Source organism: Pongo abelii, chromosome X (genome assembly GCF_028885655.2).
Source record: "Pongo abelii isolate AG06213 chromosome X, NHGRI_mPonAbe1-v2.0_pri, whole genome shotgun sequence".
NCBI lineage: Eukaryota > Metazoa > Chordata > Mammalia > Primates > Hominidae > Pongo > Pongo abelii.
The window spans coordinates 139383119-139402408 of record NC_072008.2 but is presented as its reverse complement, the minus strand read 5'-3'; the positions used below and the strand labels follow the sequence as shown (position 1 = coordinate 139402408).

At 46.5% G+C, this 19290-nt stretch overlaps 1 protein-coding gene across 1 annotated transcript in view; it reads left to right on the top strand.

The window, feature by feature from the left end:
* The first annotated feature begins 4122 nt into the window (after positions 1 to 4122).
* GPC4 (glypican 4) overlaps positions 4123 to 19290 on the top strand; it is a 114058-nt gene continuing 98890 nt past the window's right edge. Inside the window, exon 1 of the mRNA XM_024240980.3 lies at positions 4123 to 4847. Within this exon, the coding sequence (XP_024096748.1) occupies positions 4688 to 4847 (160 nt within the window). The 5' untranslated portion in view covers positions 4123 to 4687. The remainder of the gene's footprint in view (positions 4848 to 19290) is intronic.

Below are 19290 nucleotides of genomic sequence, written 5' to 3'. Positions count from 1 at the left end.
GATCACTTGAGCCCAGGAAGGTGGAAGCTGTACTCTAGCCTAGGCGACAGAGCCTGTTTCAAAAAAAAAAAAAAGGTGGGGGAGGCAGGCACAGTGGTTCACACCTATAATGCTAACACTTTGGGAGGCCGAGGTGGGAGGATCACTTGAGCCTGGGAGTTCAAGACCAGTCTAGGCAACATGACAAAACGTCTCTACAAAAATCAGCCAGAAGGACATTGTCCAGATGATGTTGTCAAAGCCTCACTCTGATGGCTGTGTGGGGAATGGGCTGGATACAGGGAAAGACTAGAGGGCTGCAGGCCAACATCTTACCCTAACTAAGGGAGGGAGCTTCCTTCCCTTCCCCTCCCCTCCCCTTCCCTCCCCTCCCCTCTCCTCCCCTCCCCTCTCCTCTCCTCTCCTCTCTTCCCTTCTCTCTTTCCTGAAACAGGGTCTCATGGTGTCACCCAGGCTGCGGTGCAGTGGTGTGATCACAGTTTACTTCAGCCTCTACCTCCCAGGCTCACTGCAGCCTCTACCTCCCAGGCTTACTGCAGCCTCTACCTCCCAGGCTCAAGCAATCCTCCTGCCTCAGCCTCCCAAGTAGCTGGGACCACAGGTGTGCACCACCATGTCTGAATACTTTTTATTTTGTTGTAGAGACAGAGTCTCACTATGTTACCTAGGCTGGTCTTGAATTCCTAGGCTCAAGCAATCTCCCTGCCTCGGCCTCCTAACAGATATGAGCCACTGTGCCCAGGCTTGGTTCTTCCCAGCCCCATATTTGGAAATCAGGGTAGCTCCCCAGCAGGCCATGAGAAGTGTCCTCAAAGCTGAGAGAGTAGACCTGGCTCAACCAGTTCTCTTGGATTGGAGGACAGAAGCATGGAAATGCATTCTTTGTTCTCTCTGCCCACCAGCAAATGTACCCTCCCCCTCCCAGTGTCACATCAGGGGAAACTCCTGACCTGGGAAAAACAAGTATACCATTAGTGCATTCTATCTAAGCAAGCCTTTGCACACCGTTTATAAAACTGTAAACTCCTTTTGGCTTATACATCTTCCTTTCCTCTAGGACTGAACGTTGTCAGGCACATAGGAGGTGTTCAATGAACATTTATCAATCTAAAACAGATACTTCCACAGGACCTTGGCAGTTGTACATTCACTGCTGACAGTAAAAGAGACCCAGAACACTGTGTTCTCTGAACAACAACAACAACAACAACAACAATAGCATGGGATTTGGTCAGAGGCCTTAGATTTCAGTCTTGGTTTAGCCACCCAAGAGCTCTGTGGCTGTGGAGAAGCCACAGAACCTTGCTGAGACTTGGTTTGCTTATCAATTAAAAACAAACAAAAACAACAAACAAAAAACAAAATTTTCTAAGATGTAAGGGTGCACCTGGAAGCACTGTGCAAACTTGTAAAATGCTATATGACCAAAATGTGGTATATCTGTAAATGGAACATTATTCAGTCATAAAAAGGAGTGAAGTACTGATACATGTTACCATATGGATGGACCTTGAAAACATGATGCTAAGTGGAAGAAGTCACACACAAAAGCCCTGTATTGTATGATTCCATTTCTACAAAATGTCTGGAATAGGCAAATCCATAGAGACAAAGCAGATTAGTGGTTTGTAGGGACTGGAGGGAGAAGAGAATGAACTTTGAGTGCTTAATGGGTATGTGGTCTCCTTTTGGAGTGATGAAAATGTTCTATAACTAGTGGTGATGACTGTACATTATGATTGTACTAAATGTCACTGAAGTGTGCATTTCAAAATGGTTAAAATGGTACCAAATTGCGTATGTGTGTGCTTTTTACCACAATTCTAAAAAGCAAAAAAAAAAAAAAAAAAAAAAAGTTATATGAAGGTTAATCAGCCTGAGAAGTCATTGATTTTTGCAGTCAACATGCAGCCTCCAATTCATTTTTTGGCGTTGAGAGAACTTACAAGGAGTAGGTGCATCTCCACTAAGAAGCCTCTTCTGAAGACAGCAGGGACGGGAGTGGGAGAGGGAAGAAGGAGTTCTGGCCCATCTGAAAAGAAAGCTTCCCTTCTGGATGGTATTTGTTTCGTAGATTGCCAGTTGTTCACCCTGTTTGTATTTAAATGAAAGGAGGCTTTGAAGTGGGAGCCGCCTCTGAGCACGGCTTGAGGTTCCTGCCTCCCTTGGTAAAGTTCAGACTTGTCCAGATATGTTTGTAGCCAGAGGTTACTGTTTCTGGTGGAAAAGGCTCAAGTTTGGGTTAATAATACATTAGGAGGAAGAGCAGGAGTAAACCTGGGGAGGGCGGGGGCGGCGGCAGCGAATGAGTTCCTCCCAGCCTTGGTGTGAGAAGCAGCTTTCTAATTTGGCCTTCATGGTTCAGGAGTATCATTTTCTCTCTTATGGTCACTGGCTTCTATTTTATAATAATGTTGGTTGCATCTCAGAGCATATTCTCCTTGGTGAAGAACATCTTTAAGTAAATGTATCAATCAATGAAAATTAAAAGTGCTCAGCTAAGCCCTAGCAATGCCTTCAGGACTTGATGGTTACCAGTTTAAGGAAAGTCTTGAAAATGGCAGGAAATCCAATTGTAGTTGAGTTTGCACATTAAAAAAACTGCTCTCCTAGTTTCAGAGTTAAATGTTCAGCCAGCCCACAGAAATTGGAAATCACAGTTATAGACGGGTCACAGTCTATCTGTTTATGTTGATGGTCTGTTAACAAAATATAGAAGAGTCTGCAAGCGGGCATTCAAAATAACAGCTCCTCGTAGCCAGCCATGTCAACGTGGTTTACAAACAACAGTGGAGAAAGTCTCAACAAACCCTCTGAGGGTGATAACTGTAATGATGGTTCGTATCTTTGCCCTATGTAATTTTATGGGAATTGAGAGTCTAGCCAAATAATAAGTTCCAGCCCTTTTTATCTGCCCAGTTCCCAGCACACTCCCGAGGTGTCTGAGGCACTTCTCACCCCAACCTCTTAAAGCAGATTGTAACAATAACAACGGTAATGACAAGTTCCCGAGCTGCACAGTTCCCTTCATTTAAGGAGCCCTGGGAGCTTCAAAAAACACTGATTAATGGAATCTGACAAAGCTTGCAAGATGGGAAGTCTCTCCCATGTCCAGTTTTCTGGTGGAAAAGCGGGGACTGAGTCCCAGAGGGGTGTCAGTCTCTCTCAAGGGGCTTGAGGGGGTAGGGGGTTTGGGGGTCCTGGGCTACCATTATTCCATGAAATTCGAGAGTCAAGAGTCCCGGGTTCTGGACGCCCCCTTCCCCGGCGTGCTATTTACTAAGTCGCTTCTCATTTCTGGGCCCCAGTTCCCCTACCTAATAGAAGGAAGGGTTGGGCCAAATGGTCTCCAAGATCTCTGCGGTCAACCTGACTTTGCCCCCTCATCTCGCGGTTGGGGATTTCTCCCGGTTCAGGGTTCGGTTAGACTTGTAGTAGAACCGGGTCGGGGGTGGGAGTGGCGTCGAGGGGTTGGAGTGTTGCAGATGCGGGAAGGAGAATGCCTGATGGGGTCCTGGACAAATTGGTGTTTCACGAGTACCGTCCTATGGGAAGCAGGTCTGGGGAGACCAGGTGAGGCTCTAGGACGAGCTCGGAGCCCCAAATTCCCCTGCTGCCTGCAGCGAAACAATGCGAGTAATGCGCCTTCCCCGCCCAGCCCGGGAGCTGCGCGGATAGGAGCGTCCGCGGGTGCGGGATGGCAGCGGGGAGGCGGATATCGCGGCGGGAGGGCTCCGCGCGGCTTTTGCCCATAGGCGGCGGGTCAGGTGGCCGCGCGCAAGAAGGCCTGCGGCTCAGACGTGGGCTTCGGGACAAGTCCCAGGCCGTCCCGTTCCCCAGAACCTGGGCCCTTCAGCTCGGAGTAGTTGGCCTTCCCTTTGCGGTTGGGGGGCGGTGGGCTGGCTCCCCGCCTCCGAGGAGGAGGGGAGGAAGGAGGAGCCGGGTGGGGCGTGTAACGCGAAGGAGCGCCGGGCGCCTGGTGCGGCCCCCTAGGAAGTGGATTTGGCCGCTCCGGATCCAACCCGGCTTCCAGGTTTTCTCCCGGCCCGGCCCAGCGTGCTCCCGCCTGTCTCCGGCCCCCCCGACGCCCGCCCCCTTCCCCCGAGTGCCGCCCGCTTGGCCAAGTTTGCGGAGCGTCGCCGCTCACGCCGGCCAGTCAATCAGCGGCAGAGCTGAGAAGGGCACAGCCGCGCGGCGGAGGGCAGAGTCAGCCGAGCCGAGTCCAGCCGGACGAGCGGACCAGCGTAGGGCAGCCCAAGCAGTGCGCAGCGAACGCCCGCCGCCGCCCACACCCTCTGCGGTCCCCGCGGCGCCTGCCACCTTTCCCTCCTTCCCCGCGTCCCCGCCTCGCCGGCCAGTCAGCTTGCCGGGTTCGCTGCCCCGCGGAACCCCGAGGTCACCGGCCCGCGCCTCTGCTTTCCTGGGTCGCGCGCCGCCTCCACGCCCTCCTTCTCCTCCTTCTCCCCTGGCCCGGCGCCTGGCACCGGGGACCATTGCCTGACGCGAGGCCCAGCTCTACTTTTCGCCCCGCGTCTCCTCCGCCTGCTCGCCTCTTCCACCAACTCCAACTCCTTCTCCCTCCAGCTGCACTCGCTAGTCCCCGACTCCGCCAGCCCTCGGCCCGCTGCCGTAGCGCCGCTTCCCGTCCGGTCTCAAAGGTGGGAACGTGTCAGCCCCGGCCCGCACCATGGCACGGTTCGGCTTGCCCGCGTTTCTCTGCACCCTGGCAGTGCTCAGCGCCGCGCTGCTGGCTGCCGAGCTCAAGTCGAAAAGTTGCTCGGAAGTGCGACGTCTTTACGTGTCCAAAGGCTTCAACAAGAACGATGCCCCCCTCCACGAGATCAACGGTAGGTGGGCACCCCCGGGAGGTGGGCGCAGAGACCAACACCTCGGGAAGGGGGGCTGCAACTCCCTTCCCCCGCCCCACCGCTCCCTGCGCCGGACGCAGGTACACTAGAGGGAGAAATGGGCAGTCGAGAGGGCAGGAGCGAGCGAGCGAGAGAGCCAGGCAGCCCGGGCGCAGGACGTTCTCCGCGGGCGCAGCGCTCCCCCCTTCCCAGCACTGCGAGCGGAGGGGCGCCGCCGGGTTGCCCGGTGCGACTGTCGCGCTCCGCTCCCCGCCTCCGCTCCTCCCCTCCCCCCTGCATTATTCGCCGTCCCGGGAAGCCTCTGAGGACTCTGGCCCTCAAAGTGCGTGTCACCGGCTACCTCTCTTTTTCCGAGTTGAACTCCTTATAGGACGCCCCGCTTTGTCGTATGGGTGACGAGAGGCCGGGTGGGGGTGGGGGTCGCCAGTGGGGTGTGGTGGAGGGAAACCTCCCGGAGCTTGCTAGATTCTGGGGGTCGCAAAACGTGGAACTTGAATTGATGTTTCATTGATGTTCTTTTAAAACTCTCTCCCCGCCTCTCTTGCACCGCTGACACGGATTAGGAGTTTTAGTAGCCGCAACCGCTTTAGAAGTCGCCTTTAAAAAGCAAACGACTACCCCCACTTTCCACCCCTCCAAACCCTGACTTTTGGGAACTCTCCCACTTTCCGGAAGGTATCGGACCAGAGGAGTATTTTTCCCCTCTTTCTTTTTTCTTACCTCATTTTAAGGGTTAATTGCACTTTCAATTACAGACCTTTGAAAGGACTGATTACAGGAAACCTGAATCTCAGTTTGGAGATGGTTATGCAAATAGAGACGGCTTAGCCTGTGAAAAAGTTCACCGGATTTTGGCGCCGGTGGGGTGGGATGGGGGGTATATGGGGGTATTTGTGAAAGCCCCTCTCGGAGCGCTGGGGAGGCAGCGTTCGGCGGGTGCCCTGCGTCCCTCCCAGCGAGGCTGGCGGCGGTGTCCGGCCGAGTCCCCTCCGGGTCGCACTCTCTTCTTCGCAGCGGCCAACTGTTGCGCGCAGCCCCGCCGGCCGCGCAGGTAGCCTGTTCGCCCTGGGGGCTCAGAATGCACCACGAATCTAGCTGGCTGGTGGCCAGCGTAATCTAACGGAGGAGTGACAGATTCGAGCCCGAGGGGCTGAGCCTCCACTCCGAACCTTTCATGGAAGTGAGTGGAGCGCGCCTTTGCCTTGCGGTGCTGGTCTCCGGGTGGGGCGGGCAGGGAGCCGGCAGCCAGCAAAGGAAATACTGTAATTTCAACCAGGCGCTTCCAAAGGCTTAGGAAGATTTGGGGGTCATTTTTTGGAAGGGCTATTAATAACCTTGGAGATTAAGTGCAGTCATCAATTACATATAAATTACAAAGGTAATTGAGGGAAGTTGCTGGGCACTTTTGGAGTGTAACTGGCGTCTGTCTAGAAATAGAAGCGAAGAAATTGTTGGAGCAGCCCAGGCGCCCACTGCACCTTGGCAGTTACCAAATAACATGCTCACTACTGATTAGACACTGTTTGCCCTTCAGCTGCCTGTCTTTTGGGGAGCTCAAGTATGTCCTCAAAGCGGCACGATTTTATTGGTTGTAGAGCCCTGAAAAGCCCTCTTTCTTTCCCTTCCTCCTTCCCCGCCAGAAAAAAAAAATGAACCAGCAGCCGCTGAAGCTTGGGGACTCTGCAGGTCAAACCTGGGGCCTTTGTGCCCTGCACAGTTTGGGCCTGGGCACAGCGGAGATGATTGGCGTGAAGGTTACAGTTGTCATTCCCACATTTTGAAGGGGTAGATGCAGCTCTGCACTTAATGGGAATGTGACAAGGTTTCATCTTCTGTTCATGCAAACAATATGTGCCTTTGATATTGACTGCAGGCATTCAGCGAGTGGGGTCGTGAAACTGCCTTCCCCAGTTTCCCCAAATTTGCTCTGTGCAGTCTTTCGCTGTGGCAGGGCATCTTCCCCAGCCAGCATCTCAGGAAAAAGGAAGCTTGATGGGTGCTCAGAGACTCTGTGCTAGGTGTTCCCTTTGATTGTCATCATCCCCAGAAATCACCTGAGGGATATTTTGCATATATGTCTATCTGGGCATTCCCCCATGCCAAAGATAGGGGAGTTATTAGTGACCAGCAGCAGGAAATGGAAGCTAATGTGCTCACACCCAAAACATTTTATTCCTTTTGTCTTGTCCTTCATCTCCCTCCCAGGGCTGCTGCTTTTATTTCCCCTTTTGAATGACCTACTGGACTGCATTCTCCTGAGGAACAAAGGAAGTGCCTTTTTAGCTGGAATCCTTGGAAGACCACCAAGGACTTTAGCTCATGCAGTGCAATTTCGCACCACTTTCAACAATAACAAAAATGCATGACTGAATGGCTCAAAAATGTGGAGTGTTAGAGGCATTCATTTGAGTCTAGGACACTGTCACAACACAGACAGACCCAAGTAAATACCTTTAGACGGCCAGTATAGAGACAGGCGTAATCTTTACCATCACCCTGGCCTCTCCAGATGCATACATTAACCTTGTCTTCTCTGGGCTACACTCAGATAATTTTGGTCATTTTTTAAGGGGGATAGTCAATATAGTGACTTGTATTCAGCCTAGGTCTGGGTGGATTAATTGCCAGGCACTTTCCCTGGGATGGGGGATGTGCTTTTTTCAGTGCAAAACACCCAGGATCATTTTCCAGGTGAAGTATCACAAAGTCTGGGTACCTAGCTCATTGAGCCCCAGGCTCAGCCCAAGTGTAATGTTTTATTCCAGATGGCCTTGCACTTGCCTTCTAGAGTTTTGAACAGGCTTTAAGAATACTCCATGTTCTGGAGGAGTCTCAGTCTTTATAGATCATAGTTAGGATAATCTGATGTGCTCTCAAGGGTGTCAGGAAGTATATCATGCTGACAGGGCTTCCAACTGAGGTCCTGCATTGCCTGTCTGCTTGACCCCTGTACTTTTCAAATAATGCTGAGTCCAGGTGCCATGATCAAAAGGGATCTTTAACACAAAGATTATGTTTTTGTTCAGCTTTCAATGGCTGTGTACTTTTGGAGCGCCTACTGTGTGCAGTATCCTCTGCTCAGCATTGTGGAGACAGCAAGAAAGGCAGGAGGGGCTTCTGCCACCAGGACCTTTCCTATTAGTAGGGAGATAAGCCAGGCACACACAAAATTAGAATACAACACAGTGGTGATAAGTGCCATACAAGCGATACAGATGATGAGAAGGGAGTGCCCAGGCATTTCAAAGAGAGAAGGGATTTAGGACTCTAATACTATAGAATATTAACTGAGTAAAGCTAGTTCACTAGTAAAAATGAAAATACTAATGAAAATAAGTTTAAAAATCTAACCATTTTCCATTATGCCTCCCTCCATAAAGACAAAGGTAAAGGGTATGCAACAATGGGCATTTTATTACTCATCTATGTTGAAATTGTTTTTAAGAGTGAGGCAATGGGTTAGAAGCGTTCATGCACTTTCCAAAGGGTCCTCTTCACAATGACATTGAATGATACTCAGAACTTTGTGCCCTAGTTGCAGTTTTGGAGTTTTTATTTCTTGTTCCCTTTTGTGTTCATGAGCAATGCACCTATGATCATGTGCTCACACACACGTATATATGTACATGCACAAAGGATTCCAGGACTCCTATAAGCTGTTATGACTACGTGGAAAAAAAGTGCGTGTGTATGTGTGTTGGAGAGGTAGCAATGCTTTCTAACAGTGAGTTGATTATATATGACACACAGCATGTGTCTTTAAGATTTGTATTCCCCCTTCCCCACCGTAAGTAATGTGTTGGATTTTGCAATGAATTTGTGATCTCCTGTTTTGTTGGAATCATCAGTTTGGCTTTGTGTTTCACTTGGGAAGGGTTGAACTGAGCCACAGGGCCTATCACTGTAGAAATTGTCCCAAGTAGTTTACAGGAGGTATCTTCTGGACATGTTCAAAAAAGAATTTAGTTAAAGTTCTGGCTTATGCAGCTCAATCTCTGGTTAGAACATATAAATATAAAATGTTTGATTCAGCATAATTACTGTTTTCCTTTTTTATTTGATTCACGTTGGGTTGCATGCAATTTCAGGATTAACTAGAGACTAGACTGAGGAATGAAAAAGGAAGTTTTTTGTTATGTGTACAAGGGAAACAACATTGGTGTTAATCTGAGGCAGTTGGAAGTAAGTCTCTCTGGCTCCCCAATGGCATTAACTGTTTTAGCACTGAGGTTTTTTTCTTATTTATGTTTTTAAAAATGTATTTTGGCCTCATGATAAGAGTTCGTAGCTATTGAATGCTTTCTCTGGGCCTGGCCCTATACCAAGGAACTTACATGATTGTCTCATTTAAAACCTGCAACAACCATATGACATCAGAATTATCATCTCCATTTTACAGACAAGAAAACAAATTCAAAGGGATTATGAAATATGTTCACAATCTTATAGCTAGTGAATAACAGAGGTGGGATTTGAACCCAGGTCTTATCTGTTCTAGAGTGTAGTTCATGCTATGTTGTACAGATAGTAAGATAAGAAAGTACCTTCTCTGTTCCCATAGAGGTTGTTGAGATATAAAGTATGGGAGGACTTTCAGCTAACTAGTAAGGGACTATCGTCAAAACAGCACAATTTTCGTGTTATAGTGGAGAGGATCCAGTCACATCTTTTGTAGACAAAATGTCAAACCCAGACATAGACAATCTAGTGTTAATGGTAGAAGGAATATAAATTGTATTTCCTGGACAATACAATTGAGGAGCCAATGAGGCTTTCTGAGGGAGGGGAATGTCGTCAGTCAAGCTGTTTTAGGAAGATAACTAGTGGCTCTTTAGGTTAAGGGTTGGCGAGGCAAGAGATAAAGACAGGGAGGTCTGTCAGCAGACTCTTTTTAAATAGTTCTTAACTGGTCTACCTGCCTCTTGTCCGTCCCCCCGCTCCTAAATCCCTGTTCTGTCCTGAACATCGCCAGCTTAATTTCCTTACATCACTGCTTTGATTAGTCATTCGTGTGTTTTGAGCTTCAGTGGCTCCAAGCATCTCAAATGATACTTCTTTCATTGAGTCACTTCTGAACTCTCCAGGGTTATGTGCCCACTTCTTCCTAATTCCCTGTTGGAACCAGTCCATGGTCTTTGTACATAACTGCCTTGTATTATAGTTAACTGTGTGTGCAGGCACGTGCTTGTCTTCTCTCCTCAACTGGAAGCAACTTGAGGGCAAAGATGGCAACTCCTGGTCTTGTCTGTGGGTAGCAGTACCAAGTGTGGTAGGTCAGTGCAATATTTGTTAAACAAGTGGGAGAATGACATAGACAATTCTGTTGTGTTCTCTGTCAGACACTAGTGCTACAATGAGATTATACTGCCTTGATGATAGATTGTCATTCCATGGTCTGTTGATCTCCTAGGAATCTTTTGGATCTAAACACTTTTTTTTTTTTTTTTTTTAAGACAGGGTCTCACTGTTGCCCAGACTGGAGTGCAGTGGCGTGATCTTGCCTCATCGCAACCTCTGCCTCCCAGGGTCAAGCAATTCTCCTGCCTCAGCCTCCAGAGTAGCTGGGATTATAGGCATGAGCCACTACCGCCTGGCTAATTTTTTTTTGTTTTTTTCCGAGATGGAGTTTCGCTCTGTTGCCCAGGCTGGATTGTAGTCGCGTGATCTCAGCTCACTGCAATCTCCACCTCCTGGGTTCAAAGGATTCTCTTGCCTCAGCCTCCCGAGTAGCTGGGATTATAGGCGTGTGCCACCATACTCGGCTAATTTTTGTATTTTTAGTAGAGACGTGGTTTCACCATGTTGGCCAGGCTGATCTTGAACTCCTGACCTCAAATGATCCAGCCTCCCAAAGTGCTGGAATTACAGGCATGAACCACCATTCCAGGCCTGGATCCAAACACTTTGAAGTGAAATAAATTTAAAGTAAATCTGCATATGTTGTTATAGCTTGGAGAATGTTTTTATTCTTTTGGGGGAGTGCTTGTCTTTACCACTTCATTAATAACTGAATGCTTATAGGATTTTTTTTTTTTTTTTTTTTTTTTTTTTTTTGAGACAGAGTTTCGCTCTTGTTGCCCAGGCTGGATTGCAATGGCACGATCTTGGCTCTCCGCAACCTCTGCCTCCGGTTCAAGTGATTCTCCTACCTCAGCCTCCAGAGTAGCTGGGATTACAGGCATGCACCACCACGCCCGGCTAATTTTGTATTTTTAGTAGAGACGGAGTTTCTCCATGTTGGTCAGGCTGGTCTTGAACTCCTGACCTCAGGTGATCCACCCACCTCGGCCTCCCAAAGTTCTGGGATTACAGGCATGAGCTACTGCACTGGCCAGGAATTTTTCAGAAAGATTCAGAGTTGTTTTTCTTAATGCCTTGAGATACACTTCTTTAAAGAATGAACAGTTGAGACTGTTGTGGTTAGGCAGTTTAGAGCAAATTTACCACATTAGATTCAGAACATAGAGCTTGTTCAGTGTGCATCAGTTACCTTTTAACACAAAAAAAACTCAAGTTTATTGTCTTTACCAAGAAGAACACAAGCTTTGAAGGGTATCAGAATATTTTACATAAATAAACAGACATACTAAAATACAAACAGGTAAAAACTAGCATTTTCAAATCTACTTGGTTAAACATCTGTTGCTTACTATAGAGAACATGAAAGTGCAGAAAATGCATGAAGCGATTCCATCCTGGAGGTAATTTGAAATATTATGTTTAAGTTCTGATGCATTTAATTCAGCAATCTGGTGGGAGAGAAAAATCAAAGAGCTGTATCAGCCAGGTATTCAACTTTTGAAAAAGAAACTCTAACAAATGTTAGAAATTAGGGGAAAAAATTGAATGGGAGAGTTAAAAAAGTCAATAACCTCCAGGAAGCCTGGAAACTATGTAAAAACATCTTATTGGAAGCCCAGATAAATGTGTGCCAGACATCAAAAAGACCAACTGCTTGGGGAAAGAAAAAAAGAACCCGGCATGACTAACTGGCAGAGTAAAAGAGGCTGCTTCAGGGAAAAAGGCATCTTTCACAAAATAGAAAGAGTTTAAGCCAGAAGAGGGAAGTCCACTAGGTTTGACAAGGCCCAGGTACAAACTAGAAATTAAGTGGGCTGACAGAGAATTGAAGTTGAATTTTGCAAGGGATTTGAAAGATGGTATGTGTGATAATAATGGTGAAAAGGGTAGGTTGAGTCCAACCTATCTGAGGAGAAGCAATATGGCTTCTTTAAGGGTAAACCATGCCTGATTGATCTCTCGGGGTTCTTTGTGTGGAAAAAAAAGCATGAGGATACAGGGAAGCAAACATACATCATTTAGGTTTTTAAAAATTATGCGATGGGATTCTAAGGCAAAGAATATTCAGAAAATATATTTACTTTGACATAGGTGGGGATAGTTGGACAGAGAGGAAGAGTGAGGGAGGGAAGAGACTCCACCGTTGTAGATGGAGTAGTTTACATGGAGAAGACATGGCTTATTAGGATGAGTAGTTCTAGCCTAACTCTGGCAAATTTGTTGTCAAATACCTTTGGTGAGGTTCTTCCCTCTTTGAAAAATGGGGTGAAATTGAACCACCTGGCACCTGAGGAGCTTTTAAAATATACTAATGCCTGGGTACCACCCCATACCAATGAAATAATACTTTTTTCAGGAAGGACTAGGCCATGATGGATGGATGGATGGATGTGTGTGTGTGTGTGTGTGTGTGTGTATATATATATATATATATATATATATATATATATACACATATATTTTTTTTTTTTTTTTTTTTTTTTTTTTTTTTGAGATGGAGTCTTGCTCTTGTCACCCAGACTGGAGTGCAATGGTGTGATCTCAACTTACTGCAGCCTCCACTTCCTGGGTTCAAGCGATCTTTTGCCTCAGCCTCCCGAGTAGCTGGGACTACAGGTGTGTGCTGCCACACCCGGCTGATTTTTTGTATTTTTAGTAGAGATGGGGATTCACCATGTTGGCCCTGCTGGTCTTCAACTCCTGGCCTCAAGTGATCCACCCACCTTGGCCTCCCAAAGTGTTGGTATTACAGGCGTGAGCCACTGTGTCTGGCCCATGGTAGATTTTTTTAAATTTTCTTTTCTTTTTTCTTCTTTGAGACGAAGTCTTGCTCTGTCGCCAAGGCTGGGTGCAATGGCATGATCTACACTCACTGCAACCTCCGCCTCCTGGGTTCAAGTGATTCTCCTGCCTCAGCCTCCTGAGTAGCCGGGATTACAGGAGCGCACCACCACTCCTGGCTAATTTTTTATATTTTTAGTAGAGACAGGGTTTCACCATGTTGGCCAGGCTGGTCTCGAACTCCTGACCTCATGATCCGCCTGCCTCGGCCTCCCAAAGTGCTGGGATTACAGACGTGAGCCACCATGCCTGGCCTAGGTCCCTTCCATCTCTGAGATTCTATTCTAAATTTTCCAATGAGATTCATCACAAAGTGTTGTTTGAGATAAAGCCTTTAGTTTAGAATCAGTGCATGGTTGTTTTAATTTTGGCTAACTTGGATTTAAGAGAAAGGTGTGTCAAACATGGAGGAAAATGTTTTCAATCAAGATATAAGTGTGAACCACAACTGAGTGATGCTTTGCTGCAGGTAGAAACATAAGACAAGCACAATGAGAATACTCTGGAAAGAATTAGAAAGGAATCCAGCCTTGCTGTCATTTATTAAGTGTCAACATGCTAGGTGATATTTCTTCCCTTTTTCTTTATTGGTAAAATTAAAAGAAATCTCTTTATCCCTTACTTTAATGTCCTCTTTGCCATGTGTTTATTCTCTTCAAGTATCTTATCAAGAAATAGAAGTACAGTAAATCCCTAGGCTTCTAGCTGGTGCAACCATCCAGAACACAGCTGGGAATGTGGAAGTAAGCAGAAAAGCCAAAGGATGGAAACAGCTGTCATAAAGCCCATGCATTTTATGTGGAGAAAAGGCCTTCAGAAATTTATTATCAGCAATCATTGAATGGCTCCTGTATCCAGAGCAGTATGCTGGGTGCAGGGGATTCCAAGAGGTGTCAAGCAGGAATCAAGCTTTTGAGGAACTTGCATTCAAATTAGGTAGATAGGGTTTATACGTGAGAAGATAAAATGCTTTGGTTATCCAGTTTCCCAGTCTATGGCAGATTAGAAGTAGCAAATGGTACTGGTCGGGGGCCGATGGGAATCATAGGAAGGGATCGTGTTAGAGGCAGGTAAGACTTGACATCTGGAAGAAGTGAGAGAGGACAGTTGGAGGGTGACCAGAAGCTGAACGGGAGACCCAGAACTTGCTGATCTTGGCAGTTTGAGATCTCCTAGAATGGGTGAATGCTCAAAGCCACCTTTGTAACCATAACCATCGAGGGCACTAGTGTATTTCATTACAGTATTAAATAATGGTGTTTGGCTTATTCTGATTTAAAAGTTCAGAAAGTACATTTTAGAAAGAGTTCCATTACTGGGCACGGTGGCTCGCGCCTGTAATCCCAGCACTTTGGGAGGCCGAGGTGGGCAGATCACCTGAGGTTGGGAGTTCGAGACCAGCCTGACCAACATGGAGAAACCCCGTCTCTACTAAAAATGCCAAAATTAGCCAGGCATGGTGGCACATGCTTGTAATCCCAGCTACTCGGGAGGCTGAGGCAGGAGAATCAGTTGAACCCGGGAGGTGGAGGTTGCAGTGAGCCGAGATCAAGCCATTGCACTCTAGCTTGGGCAACAAGAGTGAAACTCTGTCTCAAAAAAAAAAAAAAAAAAAAAGTTCTATTAGAAATATTCAAAATATGAAAACTACCCTTAAGAAGGGGGAAATTTAGTTAACTTACACATTTACCTATCTAGAGCACCCAGTTTCCCAACAGTGCTGGATCAACAAGGAGTCAATCTACGTGTCACTTTGTCTTTTTATTTAAAAAAATGTGTTAAAAATTGTATATTATTAATTCAGTGGCTTTTTCACCTCAGAGCTTATGGTTTATGATTTTGTTCCTCTGCACCTTCTTTTTTTTTTTTTTTTTTTTTTTTGAGACAGGGTCTCACTCTTTTGTCCAGGCTGGAATGCAGTGGCATGATCTCTGCTCACTGCAGCCTCTGCCACCCAGGTTCAAGAGATTATCCTGCCTCAGCCTTCCGAGTAGCTGTGATTATAGGCGTGCACCACCACGTCCAGCTAATTTTTATATTTTTAGTAGAGATGGGCTTTTACCATGTTGGCCAGGCTGGTCTCGAACTCCTGGCCTTAAGTGATCCTGCCTTGGCCTCCCAAAGTGCTGGGACAGGCGTAAGCCACCATGCACCATGCCCAGCCCCTCTGCACCTTCCTTTTTTTTTTTTTTTTTTTTTTTTTTAGGCAGAGTCTTGCTCTGTCGCCCAGGCTGGAGTGCAATGGTGCATTCTCCGCTTACTGCAACCTCCGCCTCCCGGGTTCAAGCGATTCTTCTGACTTAGCCTCCTGAGCAGCTGAGATTACAGGTGTGCCCCACCACGCCTGGCTAATTTTTATATTTTTTAGTAGAGACGGGGTTTCTCCTTGTTGGTCATGCTGGTCTTGAACTCCTGACCTCGTGATCCGCCCACCTCGGCCTCCCAAAGTGCTGGGGTTAAAGGCGTGAGCCACCGCGCCTGGCCCCTCTGCACCTTCTTTTGAAAGCCCTCTAGAACGTCCAAGTTCGTCTTAGTTCCTGATACTGTACTACCTGCTGTGGTCAGTTTAGGGAACTGAGTTTTGACCTGAAGTCAACAACAGTTGGTTCCTAGTTAAGGGTGACACATTTGAATATTGGTTTCCCTTGTAAACATTTACCAAACTAGGTAAATGTATAATCATAAGAAACACTAGAAGTTAAGGATAGTGTCTGACCATGTAGCTATTTGAACCTTAAAAAGAGCAAAGCTTGGCTGGGCATGGTGGCTCTCGCCTGTAATCCCATCACTTTGGGAGGTTGAGGCAGGCAGATCACTTGAGGCCAGGAGTTCAAGACCAGCCTGACCAACATGGTGAAACCCCGTCTTGACTAAAAACACAAAAATTATCTGGGTGTGGTGGTATGCACCTGTAATCCCAGCTACTCGGGAGGCTGAGGCACAAGGATTGCTTGAACCTCGGAGGCAGAGATTGCAGCAAGCCAAGATCATACCACTACACCCCAGCCTGGGCGACAGAGTGAGACTGTCAAAAAAAAAAAAAAAAAAAAAAAGGCAGCTCTATGTGTCCTATCATGCCAGATCTGAGAGACCATGTATCCCCAGTTCCTAACACACTGCATGGCATGTGGTAGGTGCTCAAGAACGTTAAGCATGACTTTTTGCTTCTGTACTTATTCCAGGATGAGATATTTTTATTCGTATCTGCTGTGCTCTTACTATATTCTTCTAAAATTCATATGTTGAAATCCTAACCCTCAAGGTGATGGTATTAGGAGGTGGAGTCTCTGGGAGGTAAACCCTCATGAATGTGATTAGTGCCCTTATAAAAGAGGCCCCAGAGAAAACCGTTAACACTTGCGCCACATGAAATTATGGTGAGAAGATGGCCCTCTATGAGGAAGCATGCCCTTACCAGAACCCCATCTACCAGCATCTTGATCTTGGACTTCCTGGCCTCCAGAACTGCAAGCAATAAATTTCTGTTGTTTAGAAGCCACCCAATCTTTGGTATTTTGTTTTAGCAGCCCAAACAGGCTAAGATAACCCTTTTTAAATCTAATTATTTTAAGCTATCTCATTTATTTTTAACTTTTGCATACATTCAGTACTAGATGCCTAAGTAAGGAAAGGAAAAGGAAAACATGTTTTTTTTGCCCGTTAACCTAGAGTGTGGTGCTCTTTCTTGGCTTGCTTGGAGGTGTGCGCTTAGTATTTCATGTGGTTTGTTTTAATCCCGGTAGACAAATGGTTGCTACTTCTTAGGCTGTCTGTTCCAGACATTAGCAGGAACTTGGCTGTGCCTGCAGAGGTGCTTTTTCTTTTCTTTCTTTTTTTTTTTTTTTTTCCTTTTGAGACGTAGTTTCACTCTTGTTGCCCAGGCTGGAGTGCAATGGCATAATCTTGGCTCACTGCAACCTCTGCCTCCTGGGTTCAAGTGATTCTCCTGCCCCAGCCTCCTGTGCAGCTGGGACTACAGGCACCCGCCACCATGCTCGGCTAATTTTGGTATTTTTAGTAGAGACGGGTTTCACCATGTTAGCCAGGCTGGTCTCGAACCCCTGACCTCAGGTGATCTGCCTGCCTCGGCCTCCCAAAGTGCTGGGATTACAGGCATGAGCCACCGCATCTGGCCTCAGAGGTGCTTTTAGAAGAGGCTGCCTTTGCCCCTTTTTGTTGCATCAGCCTTTCTACTAGGTGCTCACTTCTGTCTTCTTCTCCTGGAGGTTTGGGTCAGGCCTTGATCTCTGCTTCATCGCAACCATTCTTTTCATGCTAGTTCTTTCTTCGCAAAGCCACTTTGTCAGTTTGGCTTTTGCAGGCCTCTTAAAGCCGGTCTTCTTTCTTCTGTTCACCTTCTGCCTACCAGAGCAGGCTGGAAGTGGTTCCTTTTGGGCTGTAGACATTTCCTTAGTTCACCAAACCCTTGACGTCATCATCCCAGCAAGCATTAAGCCACCAGAATATTTTTTTCCTTCAGTTATTGTTTCTAGTTCACCACACATTTGTCTCCATTGAGTTTTCAGTCTGGTGTTTGGTCAGAGATGAAAACAAAGCACTGTGTCCTTGCAAACTGCAGTGTAAAGCATGTGGTTAGCAGTTACTACTTGCAGTGGTCCAGTCTGAGTGGGAGTATCATTTTTCTTGGCAGTGACTTCACAGAAAGTCCTGTTTTTTTGTTGCCAGAATAAGCAGTCATTACATTCCTTACAATTTATAGTCAAATTATTATCTACTGTTGTTTAAATTGCCTTAATTATAGAAGATTTCCCCGTGCTAAGATTTTAAAAAGCAAAATAAGACAACTTTTTACTAGTGTACTTTAGAAATGGTCCTTAAACATCATCTGTCACCAGGATGTTGGAGGCTATGGTAAGGATTAGTTCTTTGTGTTTATGGGGAGATTTTTTTTAAAGGGGAGTAGTGAAATGAGTTCACTTTAAACTGAATTTGAATTAAATGCCCCCAGCTGGCTGGTTGGTTAATGTTCTGCCTTGTTGTTTACCCACAGTTTGGAACTTACTTTTCTTTCTGCCCTCTCAGATCTGATGGGCCTGGACACATTCTGGGAGGCTCTTCTGGTATGAGGTCAATGGATTATTAAGCAGTGAGGCAGTCTTAGAAGATGTTCTTGTATTCTTTAGGTTGGAGAGCAAATGATGAAATAACAACCTTCCAAAATAAGGGACTGCATCAATTTTCTTGTAATCTGAATAAAGATTTAGGTGACTGGATGGGATATGTTTCAGCTTAGCTAATGTTTCGTAATCTCTACCTTTGGGCTCTGCTTTCAAGATATATGTAAAATTTGTCATCTCACCATCTCAGTGACGACTATCCTGGTCTCACCCCTCATTAACTCTTGCCTGGATTATTGCAGTCGCCTGTATCAGTTCCCCTGCTCTAGCTCTCTGGCTCTGGCTCTCCCCAGCCTGTGTTCTCAGCATAGCAACCAGTGTGATGGTATTCTCTTAAAGTTAGATTATATCACTCCTTTGCTCAAAATGCTCCAATGGTTCCCCATGCCAACCAGAGTGAAAATCAAGGCTTATGAGCACATCTGCCTTCTCCTGTGCCAGCCCGCAAGGTCTTCTCTTCTCAGGCTTTATCTTTATCTAAGGTCCCATCCCACTCTAGCCACGTTGGTCTCTCTGTTTTCTTTCAAGCACACCAGGCACATTCAGGGGCCTTTGCACTTCTTATTTTCAGTGCCTTGAACACCCTGCCGCCAGATAGCAGCATGGTTCACTCCCTCACATGTTTCAGGGCTTTGATTACCTATCACCTTAATAGAGAAGCTTTTCCTGGCCTCTGTATAAAATAGGATACTCCCACCCCCCACCCTCTGCAGACACACATATATTCATATACTTCGTCCTTCTTCCTCTCTGCTTTCTTCTTCTTAGTTATCACCACCTGACCTGTGGGCAGGGGCTTTGCCTCTTTTATTCACTGCCCTATACCCAATGTCTACCACATTGGCTAATACTCAAAAATGTTTGTTGAATGAATACATGAATGAGTACTCCTTGCAAATAGGTTGCTCTTAGGAAAAAAGCTTTCAGAGGGCATAGTTGACTTTTTAGGACTTGTGAATATGAGATTATACATATGAACTGCCATCTGTAGAAAGGGGGTACCTAGGCTGGATTCATTCATTCAGCAGATATTTAGCAAGTGCCTATTAATTGCTAGGCGCTGGGGATACAAGCCAGGTCTCACACTTACGGAGCTCACAGTCTAAATGGTGAGACAGACATTGATTCAATAATTCTGAAAA